This window comes from Rhinolophus hipposideros, assembly GCF_964194185.1.
Source record: "Rhinolophus hipposideros genome assembly, chromosome: 6".
NCBI classification, from domain to species: domain Eukaryota; kingdom Metazoa; phylum Chordata; class Mammalia; order Chiroptera; family Rhinolophidae; genus Rhinolophus; species Rhinolophus hipposideros.
This window is the reverse complement of record NC_138052.1, coordinates 70026351-70041650: the sequence shown is the minus strand read 5'-3', so window position 1 is coordinate 70041650 and position 15300 is coordinate 70026351. Positions and strand designations below refer to the sequence as shown.

General features: G+C 36.2%; 1 protein-coding gene across 1 annotated transcript; it reads right to left on the bottom strand.

Annotated features, from left to right (window-relative positions):
• Nucleotides 1–124: 124 nt before the first annotated feature.
• Nucleotides 125–11355, bottom strand: LOC308499397 (mitochondrial protein C2orf69). The gene is made up of 2 exons (XM_081052785.1): nt 10880–11355; nt 125–3022 (listed from the first exon to the last, which is right to left on the bottom strand). The coding sequence occupies exons 1-2, from the start codon at nt 11213–11215 to the stop codon at nt 2195–2197; spliced, it is 1164 nt and encodes a 387-aa protein (XP_080908911.1). The 5' UTR covers nt 11216–11355; the 3' UTR covers nt 125–2194.
• Between the last annotated feature and the right edge of the window lie 3945 nt (nt 11356–15300).

Sequence of the window (15300 nt, the reverse complement as noted above, 5' to 3'; positions counted from 1 at the left end):
ATGGAGGCTAATGAAAACACATGTAAACCCAAAATGGCAAAGTGGAGAGAAATAGCTTCCTTCTAAATAACGATCTGAAGTTTTAACACGTATCTAATAACATAAAGCACATCCAGACAGACTTCTGTAGATTAAATTTAATACAATTATACATTCATGCTGCGGCAGTAACAACTTGCACATTTGTATGTATGACTACTTTTCTCAGTTGACTCATGACATAAACACAAAAAGGCACAATCCAAAAGGATATACTAACATTTACAATAGTTTTAGACAAATGGGGAGAAAAAACAAATCTGAAGTATTAAAATACGTGGATCAACTTGAACATATTTTCATTCAAGAAATACTCTACTTTTCAACAGTCTCATTTTGATGCAGTGGCAGTTCCAGGTGTCTAGTGAGTTATTTTAATATCCATTCATTTTAATATTCAATGTAACAGTTACAATTAAGCATTCATATGACTAGATAGCTAAAGAACCCAGATTTTTCATATATCAGATTTTTTAATGAATCCTGCTTGAAAGTCCTACTTTTTCCATTTTAGTTAATCTTGTAAAAACAAATGCCTTTTCTTGCCCCATCATTAGAGCATTCAGTAACTTAGCTATTTTACATTAGATACACATGAATTTAACCAAAGACTACTAAACATTGAAAGCCGTCCAATCAATCAAGGTGCTGACTTAAGACAAGGTAGTATTAGAATCAGGCTGACTTGTTTCCTTGTTGGGAATTTTTGGTCTCAAAAGAAACAGCAGGTATTTAAAGAAACCAGCAATATAAGACTACTTTGTCATTTAAAAAAAAATAATTTGAGAGACACTATAGAATTAAGGGATGTTATTTTTAAGCATTTGGTAAGAATCATTTCTTATAAGTATGAATACTTGGAATGTATTTATAGTCATTAAAATATAATTCTGGGGAAAAAAATTTTAATTGTATATTGTTTTAAGAATTTAGGTCCTGTGGGTTATTAAGGTATTAAGCTTCAGTCTTTTTTTTCCAGTTTGAAAGCACCATGTTATTGCCATACTTTATTTCATGTCCTGCAAAAGCTAATTATAAACAAACAATAAAAAAGTGACCACTCACCTTTTATTGTAATCATACAGCTATATTTCAATATTGTTTGACATTAATTAGATCTTGGTTTCTCAAAATGTATTTATGTAGGTCAAGAAAAAACAGACAGAAGGAAACTTCACCCAGATTATGTAGCAGTGGTAAGCAAATTCAGTTTCTGAGCCAAAATTAAATCATTTGTGTCTTCAAACTTTCCCTTATAACTTTTCTTATAGCAATATAATTTTGCATTTTAGCCAAAGAGAGCTACTTTCTTTTGGTAGACAAAAGCATGCTTCTGGAGAAACACTGACTTAGATCTATAGAATCTGTCCCCTTGTCTATAGAACACTAACAAATAAAGTATCATGTATTTATTTTCCCTAAGTTGATCTCTTTCAAAAGACTGATATGAAAATATTTTAAATCAGTAATATATCTGTAATTAACACATGTAATTATGTTCAAAACAGTTTTCCCAAAAGAATTGGTTTGGGCCAAGATTCAAGAAACTCCAAAATGTCTTATGCTAAAGTTGTCAATTAAAAATTTAGCCACAGTGCTTAAGTGTAATGTTTTTAAAAACCAACTTTACACTACTGCATGTTCTTGGTAATCTGGAAACATATATTTTGACTCTCAAAAAAAACTGGTGGCACATTAAAGAAAGATTCCATGAGTCTATAAAACAATGGCAGGGCAGTTATTCCAAAATGATGGAAAACATCAGTGTGCCTTTGCTTTGAAGAGAAATGACGTGTTTCTATTCAAAAGTTTTTAGTGCCAAAATAGCTAATTATTTTTACAGTGCCACCAAAATTAGTTTTAAACATTACTCAGAAAATAAACTATTTCCAACAATTAACAATTTTAATTATCTTTTATAAGGACTATATTGTAACTCTCATTCTAAAGGGTCTTATATCTCCTCAGGATTATCACAAACCACCTTTTAGATTTCAAATGAACTAATTCTAACCCAGTCCAAATTAAAAGCTTCACATTCACAAGCAAAGAATTCGATTATTGCACATTACACTCATATTTTAGGAATGTGTGCTCCCCACAAAAAAGTGCTTCTGCTCTTCCACTTAATAAGTACATGAATATTCTTGTAATCTTAAAATACTTCATGAACCCTGAAGTGATTCTCTATGGAAGGAGCTTCCTTTGCAAAATGAATTTGGCTAGTCACCTGCACACCAAAATCTCCAAGTATCTGAACAAATTTCTTGTGCTCCTTTCCAATCCAAGATCTCATTGGATCACGTACTTGGTAAGGTGTTACATGGGTGTGAACAATAATCCCTGTTTGTGCAAATTCTTTCAAGACTTCTGGATAAGTAACCCAAGTATTGCTTCCTCCAGAATGACCACCATCCAGCCAGTACATTGTTCTTATCCTTTTGATAAAAGCATCTATGTTCTTGTCTTTCTTAGCTTCTTTCAATTCAAAAAGCAACTGATTCAAAACAACACAACCTTTACTGAATCCAATTAAAGTAAAAGAAGCACTATTTAGTGATGGTGGATAGAAACTCATAGCAGACTCATCAAAATTTTCACAAGTCCTTTCTTTTTCTCCCTGGCAACCATTGGTAGTATGAGAAGAACTGGATCTACAATTAGATGCTTTGGAGTCCTTATTCAAATCTTTCCCATTCTTCTTTGATAGCAAACTGTTCTGACTTAAGTTAAAAGCATTAACTAATAATGTATAAAGGTGCTTAAAAGCTCCAAAGTCAGTATTGTGTTCTGGAGCACCAAACATATTACTTTTCACAAAATTATCATAGCAGCTGAATTTATGCAGATGCATTCGGGAACACTTTATCACCCAAATATAACTATTGGGGAACCGGTGGGCTAAAATAGTGGCAACATTTTCTAGACTCCAGTTTTCCCACTGATAATTCTCAGGATGACGAGTCATAATTTCATGATAATTCTGAAAGGTAAGAAAGATGAAACAAGCATTAAATATACATTTATATAAAACGATTTACACAAAATAGTTTCCCATTTTCATTGTGGAGTAAGTTGGGGTGTTATGACCCATGGTTAATATACTATAAGTGTAAAACTATAAATCCGCCATTACTCTCTGGTTATGAGATTTTGAACAAATCACACTTTCGGTTTAGGCCTCAAATCCATCAAAAGATAGTGTTATAAGGTAGCTAAACAGCATAGTAGGAATTTAATAAAACACTTTGGAAGGATTATAGATATTTTTAATAAATTTTTATTTAGCATACATACAGTCTATTCATAACACATTAACAACATATAAATTTGGTTTATTAGACTTTTTGACCAACACAGAATTTTAAAATATTTTCTTATTAAAGCTGCTATCCTGAACCCCTCCCTCGTTGGATCACTCTAGCAACCTGAATGCTGTCTGATTTCAATTTCTATTTTACAAACAAAGCTACAATGAACATTATAGAAAAATCTTTTTATACGTCTGTGATTACATCCTTAAAAATAAATTCCTAGATAATAGAAAAACTAGGTGAAAGAATATTCATAATTTAAGATTGGTTATATAGACTACAATACTGTCTTCTAGTGAAGTATGTGTTAACTTTTATCTTTGTTAAATTTCATAGGCACAGGAATGATATTCTAGTTTAGATTTGAAAATTTGAATGAAGTTGAAATTTTGTTCATATATTTATTAGCCATTCTCTATTCTATATGTATTAATAACTTTAGTTTTTTGGACATGCATGTAAATTTTATTTTCCTTTTAATTTTTATTCATAGCTTTTTTTAAAAAAGGGAAATTTCATTCAAATTTATTCATTTATTTTATGAAATTTATTGGATACCTACTGATTGGGTCTGGATCAGAACAGACTAAACTCCCGCCCACATGGAGCTCTAAGAACTGAGATACACAACAAACAACTCCATTAGTAAGTAGAGCAACACTGTCCAACAGAAATATAACTTGAGCTACATGTAAAATTTTCTAGTAACTACATTTAAAAAGTTAACAGGTGAAAATTATTTTTAATAATACATTTTACTGAGCCCAATATATCTAAAATATTATTTCAACATGTAAACCATATAAAAAAACTACCGGATTATACATTGCTTTTTCTTACGAACTCCACTGTATATTTTACACTTACAGCACATCTCAATTTGGATGCTATATTTTCACCAGAAAATCTGAATTTAGATTTCATAAAATTTACAGCTGAAAAAGTAGATTCATATACCAAGTTGTTCAAATATACTTAAAACTTTTCCAGGAACAGACTTGAGTATCAGTTTTTAGATTTAAATTGGACGTTACATACGATTAAAAATGTAGTTCCTTGATTTGACTAACAACATTTCAAGTGGTCAACAGCCACAAATGGCTAGTGGCTGGACAGCAGAAAACATTAGATGGTGGTGAGTGCAATGGAGTGTAATAAACAAGGCAGGGAAAAGGAGTCCAATGTTTTGGAGAGGGTGGGAGACTATTATTTAAAACACAGGTGGTCGCCAATAAGGCGAGCGTTGAGAAGGACCTGAAAGGGCTGAGGGAATGAATCGTGATATTTCAGGTATAAGAAACGAATTGCAAAAGGCCCTGAAGTGGAAGCATGCTTTACAGAACCGTGATGCAGTGATGAGGCCGGAGGAGCTCCAGTGGAGGGAACAAACTGCAAAGCCATCGCCAAGGAAGTCAGAGGGAATGCTGGGGAGGAGCGAGCGTGCCAGTCATGTCTTGGGAGACTGAGGACTTCAGCTTTAACTCTGACCAGGTTTGGAGGAGAGGGCTGATATGACCAGTTTTGAAAGGATTTGTATACTATGTGTGAAGGGGCAACAGTTACAGCAGAGGCTACTGCAGTCTAATCCTAATGAGAGAAGGTGGCTTGAACCAGAGTGGGGTAGACACGAAGGTGATAAGAAGTGGTCAGATTCTGACCATATTTTGAAGGTAGAGTCAACAGCATTTGCTGATGGATTGGATATAGTGTGAGGGAGACAGAAATAGAGATGTAATTTTTCTTTATTTCTAACAGTCATATATTATATCAAAGTTTTAAATGCACCTCCCTTTTGACTTAGTAATTCCTCTTCTAGGAATTTATCTCAGTGATATACTTATGTACATGTATAAATAAATATGTATATTTATTTCTGCTTCAAAAGAATGAAGCAGCTCTATGAGTACTTGTATGGTTTGTAAAATAAGGGCTAAATAATCCCTGTAGGCTATACTACCATTTGTGTTTCTTAGAAAGTTTATATCAACACTGAATGTTTCTGCAGGGACATATAAATGGGTAACAGGGATAGCTTTGGGGAAAGGAAATGGGAGACTACAGGAAATGGGATGAAAAGACTGCCTTTTCAAAGTACAACTTTAAATAAACTAAATTTTTTAGCAAAATGGATTTTTTTTCTATTTAAAAATTAAAACTAATACTACAAAAATTCAGTCTACATACAAAGGTATAAAAAACACTCCAAAAAACTACCAATTAGAAAATCACTATTAAAATTTTGGTGTCTAGGACTCCAGTTTTCTTTAGTATACATATACATACGCAAGTAGTATGTATGTAAGAGAGCATTCTTTACTTCTCCCTCACAAGCTTATACATACAGTTTTCACTTACTATATTATAGGCATGATTCCATATCAATAAATTTAAAATTTAATCTGCACCATAATTTTTAGACTTCCCATCGGAAAGATTAATATCAACTTACATTTCCACTGGAAGTATACAAGAGTGCTTATTTTCCCACATCCTGGCTCACACTGACGATGAGCATTAATTTTTAAAAAAATCTTTGCTATGAAAAAATGATATCTCACTTTTGATTTTATTTGTATGTTTTGATTCCTAATCAGGTTGAATATTTTTCTATGTTTATTGGCAATTTTCATTTTCTTTTGTTAACTTTCTTTTCATGTCCTTTGGTAATTTTCCCAATAGGATGCTCAAAGTCCTTAACAGTTTGCATCTCATTAATATTAACAGTGTGTATGTTAAAAGACTATTATTTAACTTTATGGATTATGCTATTGTCTTCTGCACATCCAGATTTCTGATATAATTATGATTAAAATTATCATAGGAGCTTACATCTGAAAGGGCTCGTCTAAATCCTTTTTATAGCTAAGGAAAGTGAGGTCCTAGAAACTATAGTTATTTATTTCGTATATTTAGTAAATGAGCCAAAAATTAACTCAAGATTTTATGATTCTCAGTTTAGCCTCTACTACATAGAAGGTGATCAATCTCAAAACTTGGGTGTTTGCTTTTTATTTTCCCCATGATCAAAGGGAGGAAATGTTTATACTAAGAAACTGTGTATACTAAAATGTAAAAATGGGATTCTCACTGTGGTGTCAAAACCCAGATCTGAGAACAATGGATAAGCACATTTGAAAAAAAAGACACCAGACATTCTCATATGACTTGCTTGTAGCCCAAATTATTTCTACAACCCAGGCTATGACCCTGACCCATCTACATAAAAGGCTAAGGACTGTGGGAAGAGAGGTTTTCTTTTGAGAGAATTTTCATCCCAGTGGGAATGCAGTGCACTTATTCTCCTTGTAGGGGAAAAGGGTGGGGGGCACGCTTCTCCTCATCCCCAGTGAGGCAGGTGGCAAGAGAATCTCTTGGAGAGATTAGGAGATGCTTACTGCACAGGCAGATGTCTGAGAACTTGCAAAACTTATAGGCCTACCTCATACTGCTACTGAAGTAAAGGAAAGGATTTTTAGGAAAACTTGACATGTGTGTTCAAGAGTTTGTAAACATTCACTATAAAGATTTAAACTAAGTGGACTACTCGTTACAGCAGAATGAGAAGAATATTGCGTACAAGCTGTACTTCCACCAAAAATGGGGCAAGGGGGCATTTTTGCTGAGCAAAAAGTGGACATCCCAAGTAAGCAGGCTAGAAGGATAACAGGATCCCGCCAAAGAAGGCTGCCCGACGGAGGCCTAAGGCATGATCAGGTATGACTAATAGTGTGTAACTGTGCAATATCTGCCCCTGGTTCCTGGCACAGAGCTCCTAAAACCCTTGGCGTTTCCTGGGTGATAGGAATGTCTTTTGTTTTAATGACAGGAATGTCTTTTGTTTTAATGAGGTGACTCCTGGTGGGCTCCTGGGTCGGGGCTAGTCATTAGAAAGACCAAGATATCATCAGTGAAGCCTCCTATATACAATAAAAATCCCCAAAGTACAGGCTTGGGTAGCTTCCAGGTTAGTGAACAGTGGAGGTGCCAGGAAAGTGATAGGTTTAAGAGAGCGTGGATGCTCTGCACCCCGTCCCACATACCTTACCCTATGCATCTCTTCTATCTGGATGTTCCTAGTTAATGGAAATCTAGAAAAGGCAAAAAATTATAGTGCAGGAAAGCAGATCAGTGACTGCCTAGGGCTGAGAGAAGAAATTGACTAGAGTGGGACACAAGGGCACTTTTTAGGGTGATGGAGACGTTGTATAACATGATTGTGGTGTTAGTTACATAACTGTAATATTTGTCAAAATTCATCAAATTGTAAGCTTACACTTTAAAAATAAAGAGGTGAATGTAATTCTATATCCTGAGGCTTTAAGAAGCAAGATAACGCAAGGAAATTAGACAGTACCTACTTAAATCCTGATCTCCCTCTAAAATCATTACTGATGGATAAGAAAAACATCAAGAGGTATCTAAAGAAATATATATTAAGACAGCCTCAGCTTTCCTGTACTTTAAATGCTAAAAGGACAGGTATAAAATAAAAAAGGATATAAACAATAAAGTAATGATAATTAGGATTTTAAATTACATGGACAGCCAGATCCAATTAATACCAAATAATGAATCTATGTTAAGATGAGGCAAAGCTTATAATTATACCCTACAAAGTTCTTTTTGACCTTATTCTGTTCAATACTGATCCAAATTAAGAATAAAGATATAGAAAAAATGCTTATTTAATCTATAATATGCTGCAAACTGAAATAAGTTCTAAAATGATCAATAAAAAGATGAGCTGTATCTAAGAGGGCAAATTTCATAACGATAAACGTGAAGCTCAAAAGAATCAAGTAGAAAGATATGGATGAGGAAATCTGAGCCTAAAAGCATTTCATATAAAGACTTATCAAACACTTCATACACTGTTCAAAGCAACTTACATACATTCATTCATTCAACAAGTTATTTAATGAATAGTCACTAAGCATCATAGATATATCAGTGAAGAAAACAGACATGAAGCTTACATTGTAGTAAGGTGGAAGACAGATAAAAACCAAAATGAATAACTAATATAGTAAGTGAAATGGACAAAAATTAAACAAAAAAGTTAACAGGGGTCCTGTACATACAACTGATTATTAAATAGGATGGTCAGAAAAGGCCTCACTGTGAAGGCAACTTTTGAGCAAAGACTTGAAACAGATGAGGTAATATATCCTACAGATAATCTGCAGAAAGACCGCTCCTGACAGCATGTTCAAAGCTTTTGAGGTGAAGTGTGCAATTTGAAGAAGGCTGGTATGGCTGGGACAGAATAAAACAGAAAAAGACAGTCAGAAAAACAAGGTGGAAAAAGGTAGACCAGTGAAGGGATTTGCAGGACATCAAAAGGTCGCTGGCTTTTACTCTGAGTGATACAGGAAGTTATTGGAGACTTTTGAGCAGAAAGATATGGAATGATTTGATTTACATTTTAAAATGATTATTCTGATCACTTTTAGATACATTAAGAAGGTGAAGCCACTTTATTTGTTGATGGATTAAAATATGAGATGTGAAAGAGAAGACTAAAGGATAACTTCAGGATTTCTAACTTGAGCAACTAAAAAGGAAGTTTCCATTAACTGAGATGAGGAAAACTGCAGGAAGAACAGGTTTAGGGGCAAAGATCCGGGAGATTTTAGGTTTGAAATATCTATTAAATATCCAAAATGAAATATTGTGCGTGCAATTGGTAAGTCTAAAATTTGGGGAATATGTCTAGGCTAGATAAACAAATGTTGTATGTAAAGCCACAGACTGAAAGAGATCATGAAGAGAGTAATTTAGCATTTTTTTAGACCTCATATGAAGACAGAGGAAAAGTTGAAGAACTGAGCACTGGGGTACCCCCAATAATTAAAAAGGTCGCCAGAAAGATGAGAAGAACTGTAACTCTTTGGGTATTCACATATTTACTCCTCATTGATGGCCTATAAATTATTATTCATACTTTATAGTTGAGGTAGCTGCAATTGGCCAGAGAATAGCTAAAAAGTGCAGAATCAGGGTTCAAACCTAGGCAATCTGGCCTCAAAGCCTTTTGATGCATTATCCTTTGATGCATTCCTGGGTTTTTAGAGCACTTCATACTCTGCATAAATCTACAGTACATCACTGTCCAAAAAGCTAATGGAATTTCAGGCTAAATAAAGAAATGGATGATGTCAAAACAAAAAGATATTATTCCATCTGTATTTAGCGTTTTTTAGACATCAGATGAAGACTTGTACTTACATTCTAGCTGGCACACTTTAAAAACACTTAGTAGGTTTAGTTATCTGTAAGTTTAGTTATCACACTATCATCGTCATCATTATTGCAGGTGCACAGTTAGCTGGTCCATAATCTGGAAGTCATGATCAGTAATGTCATGCTGTTTTCCCAAATTGAGCAAAAGGCCATCGATTGAGTAAATTAAATTTCTTCTCTTAAATCTAAATACTAGTTTTTTCATAGTGTTTATTATCAGTCCATTATTTTGAAAAGAGAAAAAAACTACAGGTATCTTAATCATCATTTGACTTAGGGCACAAAGTTTGTAAGTGTATCATTTTCAAGCATCAATTTCAAAAACAATAAATATTGTTTCATGGTATACGAAACACATCTAGCCATATTCTAGCTTTACCTGTCTACACCAACACTATCCAGTAGACCGTTGTGATGATGGAAATGTGCTGTGGAACAGTTCTTCTGTATTTGCACTGTTCACACACAAACCTTAGCTGCTGCCGAGCACTTGAAATGCAGCTAGGGCAACTGAGGAATTGGGTTTTTAATTGTACTTAATTTAAATTGCCAGATAACTAATAGCTACCCGATTAGACAACGCAGTTCTAGAATAAAATCTAGACTGACAGCCAGCTTTCCAGGACAACATATTCACGGTAATTTGCCTGCAGCTACACAATGAATAATAAAGATAAAATCACACAAAAAACAAAAGTACAGAATTTTAAGTGAGCATCAAAATACCGATGCTCTTTGCAATTACTTTGCAAAATGCTTTGCAATTACTGTCTCTCTTCTCCACCCACCCTCCCTTTCTTAGGATTACTGAGTGTCATACGTTTGTAGTGGGTTTTTGTTTCTGTTTACTTGCTTGCTTTTTCATTACTGCCAGTGGAACACTATGTGCTAAGTTAATTTAAAAGCTATCGCTGTCTCCTGTCCCCTCCCCCGCCCCCACGCACACTCCACTGAGAAACCAAGTTGCAGAATGAATATACATCATGCGTCTCAACTCATTCCTTCTGTTTCACATTCTACGCCCGTGAAGCCTGGACCGACACCCGGCTCTCCCCAGGTCGGAACTCGCCGAGGACACCGTCCCGCCCGGGCTACCGAGGGGGTCACGGGTGTGGAAGGGGCGGCTTTGGATTCCGTGTGTTAACGGAAGAGCCACCCTGTGACTGCATGTGCGGTTGAGTTCAGAGGAGGTAACAAACTCGGTACCAGCTATGGGGCAGAATCCAGGGAATTCGCACACGCACGAGAGGGAGGAACACGTGCCCCGAAAGGCCCCAGGTTACCTGCACATCCCCGGGGAAATAGAGGACGTGATGCTGGGCGGGCGGTGGCTGCCCCTCCTTCGCCCGGTCCCCAGAGACATCCCGCCATTCCGGTCCCTCGGCCGCCGCCGCCGCCACCAGGAGCAACTCGTTGCTGCGCTGCGGGTCGGCTCCCGGCACCGTGGACAGCTGCACGCACTGCGGTGCGCTCCCCTCGGCCGCGCCGGAGCATCGCGCACTGCTGCTGCCGCCGAAGTTCATGGCTCCGGCCCGAGGTCGTGAAACAGCGATTCCGAGTCCGAGCTGCGGCAGCAGGAGCAGCAGCGGCGGCGACCGCAGGAGCGCGAACCCCAACATGGGTCGCCGCCGCAAGAACGGTTCGTGGAGGGGGAGGGCCTGAGGGAGGTACTTCAACAGGCCGTTCAACGGTCGCCGGGAGAGGCCCCGGCGGGAGTCGGCGCGGAGGCGACCGTAGCGTCAGAGGCCGACGTCTGTGCGCGGCGTGCGTAAGGCAGGAGCGGTGTGCGCGAAATTCGACTCGGGTTCACGGAGGGGGCGGTGGAGGGGCGTGGCCCGAAGGACGTTCGTGATTGGTGGGTTCTGACAGCCGGGAAGTTCGAACGAAAGTCTGGGAAAGAGCCGGGGAAGAGCAAAGAAATGGTTTGAACCGAAGACAACAAACTCGAAGGCCGGCCATTGTGACGCATGCGCAGCAGCAAAAGCGGCCTGAAGGTCGCTGTCCGGTAATGCTGTACAGAGTTTTAAGTAGACCATGCACCTGTTTCAGTAGGCTCCCCTTTCCGGTGAAGGTTTTCTAGTCGTTTGAGCCTTAACAGAGACGCAATCCTAAAGATATAAATAGAATAATCCTGTCCTGTAGAGAAATCTGCAGGAAGTCTTCTGCATGCCCTGGATAAAGGGACTCTCCCTCTTCTCATACCATCGAGTTTTCTTTGTAGATATATGAACCTATAGATATATAGGTTCGTAAGAATCTATGGTTAGATATGAAGTCTAATGCATCTCTGATTGGTAGCGGGGAACAGGACGTGTAGACTGGGACAGGAAAAATGGGGGCAAGACAATACTGGTTACGCATTGGCTGTTGGTGGTGTTTGCAACCAACGGGATTGGCTACTTTAGGGTTTTCAAAAACTTGTTTGAACAGTGGGAAAATCATAGGTGTCCAACAACCACTCATGGCGAGTTGTGTAAGAATAATATTTGGCCAAGTGTATGCTAAAGATAGAGGCGGAAGGGGGAAGGATCTAGTATTTTAAACTCAAAAGCTTGTGAGGCATGGCACTGTAAAGAACCTTGTAGGAGAGAATATTAGTGAGAATTATAAAAAGTTTAGCCAACATTTATTTAGGCCTTCCTATCAGCAGGACTCAAACTAAGCACTTCATATATTAACTGTCCTGAGTCTATATATGTGTGTGTTTAAACACACGTACTGTTTTATTTGCTCCGCATATCAAATATTAACAGCCTTGAAGTAAGAACACAAATGAGCAAATGATAAAATATAATTTTTATATATATGTATATATATATCCATGTGCTAATTTCACTACTTAGTGAAGTCACTAAGTATATATATATATATATATATATATATATATATATATATATTTAATGACTTAGTGACTTAATAGAATTGAAATATGCTATCCTACTCTGGTCTAAATTATTGAGTTCTAGCTGACATCATAGTAGTATAAACAATCAAAATAGTTAATTAATATTACTAATTAATACTCCAGCTCCTCTTCCTTTTTCCAGGAAGACCAGTTTAATTAATTAATACACTAAGTAGATCTGCTGCTTTTTGAAAATAACAGGTTAAAAAAAGCAAAGACTAATATATGATAATGAATATATAACCATATTCAGACAACCAACCTTCACTCTATTTTGCAAACTACATACAAGTTGTTACTTTCTCTTGTTAGGTAGAGGATTACTGAAATATAATCCAAAATCCCCTGCATGTATATGTACTCCAAACACAGCTTTTGATTTTTGTGGTTTTGTTTTTAGGTTGACATTTTAATTGAATCTATCACTATTGAAGAGGATGGGGAGTTCTTGTGTTTTAGGAAGAAAATTAATTGTAGTAAAGATAAATATTGCAAAGTTGTTTCAGTGTCTTTAATATGATTGAGGTCTTTGAGAAATACAAATAAAGATTTAAAGGGCAGAGTAAATAAATAAACGGAAATTAGCACAAGTTTTTTTGTTTGTTTTTTCCCATGATCAAGGATTTACACAACGGGACAGGAGCCACTTCCAGAGAGAGTTACAGCTCTCAGTTCATCGGTTGATTTATGGTAAGTCATAGAAGTTGTAATTCCTTCTCATAGGTCCCATTGATGTTACTGTAATATCTGTTTTTCTTATTCCAGCTCCTCTTCCTTTTTCCAGGAAGACCAGTTTTGGAAATCACTACTTTTCTAACATCCATAGGCGCAGATAGCCCAGTACTTTCCCCCTTTATTCTCTCTTAGAGCTGGGATTTGCTTCCCCACAAGAGGCCTTATATACACAAAGTGTGACCAGTTGTTTGAGTCTACCTTCCTTTTTAGTAGATAGAGATCTCCACAAGGATTTTATTAGGTTTATAGTGTGCAAAAGACTACAGCTCATCTCTGGATTCTTGACAGTTCTCAGGGGATCCTGTGGGGCTCTCAAAATTCTTGTTATATGACCCAATATAATAAATAGAAAAAGTTGCAAAATTAGAATTTGAAAAAGACTAGGTTTCATAGGAAAGCACATTAAAAGATCACAAACTACAATATCTACAGAAGCTAGGCCTACATCATAAATAGTAAAATGGCCACGTGTAATCAATAGGGAGTGGTAAACGTGTAGCAAACTAGAGGGACATATCAGATTTGAAGGAGGTAGTCATGTCCACTACAAGTCACTTATAAAATGAAGCCAACATTTTGCCAAACATTCAGTTTTTTCAAGAGAAATTAGATACACAGATACTTATGTGTCATTTCCCAATTCATAAATGTTGACAACTAATTGAAATTGTTTTTAAAACATTGTGTCAAGTTAAATGCATACATTGGTGAAATTTGGCCTGTGGGCCACAAATGTGTAATTTCTCTACTAAAAGGTAAAATGAATGGATACAGGAAGGCAGAGAATAGGGGGAAAAAGACAGACCTTAAATGTGAGTTTCTGTAGAAGATGGTATGAAATGAATGGGAAAAAAGACTAAGCAGTTTATCATGGGATTTGAACTGGATCCCATTTGATGTTCTTTGAGAGATGCCAATAAATGTTTTAATTCATTTCAATTATTCTTGGTTTGGGACAGGTAGGGGTGTGTGTGTGTGTGTGTGTGTGTGTGTGTGTGTGTGTGTGTGTGTGTTTTAGTAAGCCTCTGTGCTAAAATGGACATGGGGTGGAGCAGGCTTCATATGAAGTTTGCAATTCTAGTATATAATTTTGCCCCCAAAATGACTGATAAAACAAAACTAGAAAGTAAAGACATTTGGGGATTTGAAAGATTATTTTTTGTCTACTCTCACTAGTTAAACGATACCTTTTACACTGCTTTTGTAGAATATGATTTAAACATCTGCTTCAGCCAAATCCATGCTTCAGCAAAGTACAAATCACTATAAACCAAGACCTTGCAATAACAAGTTGGCAACCCTTATCCCCTGCTGGAGTGGTATCAGTAAAGCAAGTTAAAATCAAAGGTTTATATAAGATATAGAGTCATAAAACATAATATGAAAAATTCCAGGTTTTATTTGAAAACCTCTTATTGTACCAAGAATGAGGTAAATCTCAAATTGCATGAAAAAAGACAACAAATAGATACCACAATGTGATGTCCAAGATGTTAGAATTATCTGATAGAGATTTCAAAAATGCAACAAGCAATTTTAAACACACTTGAAACAAAATTTAAACATAGAAAGTTCCAACAAATAAATTTTAAAATCTCAACAATAAAATAGAGGATATAAAGAAGACCTAAACAAACAAACAAACAAACAAACAAAAACCCATAGTGGATAGGCTTCAAAACAGAAAGTAGGGAATAGAGGAAAGAACAGTGAATCTGAAGATAGAGTAATAGGAATTACATAATCTGAGAGTGAAAATAAACTGGAAAAAAAATAAACAGAGCGTTAGGAGCTTGTGAGACTATCACAAAAGATCTAACATTTGTGTCATTAGAGTTTAGGAGGAGAATGGAAAGAGAGTAGGACTAAAAAAGTACATAAAGAAATAATGGCTGAAAAGTTTCCAAATTTAGCAAGAGACATAACTTACAGATTCAAGAATCTGAGTGAACCCCAACAAGATAAATCAAAAAATAAAAACCTATACAAAAACCTATAAAAAGCCAATACAAATCATAGTTAAATGTGTAGAAATGAAAGACAATTTACACCTTACTTATAAGG

Bases quoted from the DNA above. Each gene is read 5' to 3' on its own strand.
- LOC308499397 (XM_081052785.1), bottom strand. From the start codon at position 11,215: ATGTTGGGGTTCGCGCTCCTGCGGTCGCCGCCGCTGCTGCTCCTGCTG. The intron at 3,023-10,879 runs GTAACCTGGGGC...CTTACCTTTCAG, and splicing joins ATTTCCCCGGGGATGTGCAG to AATTATCATGAAATTATGAC.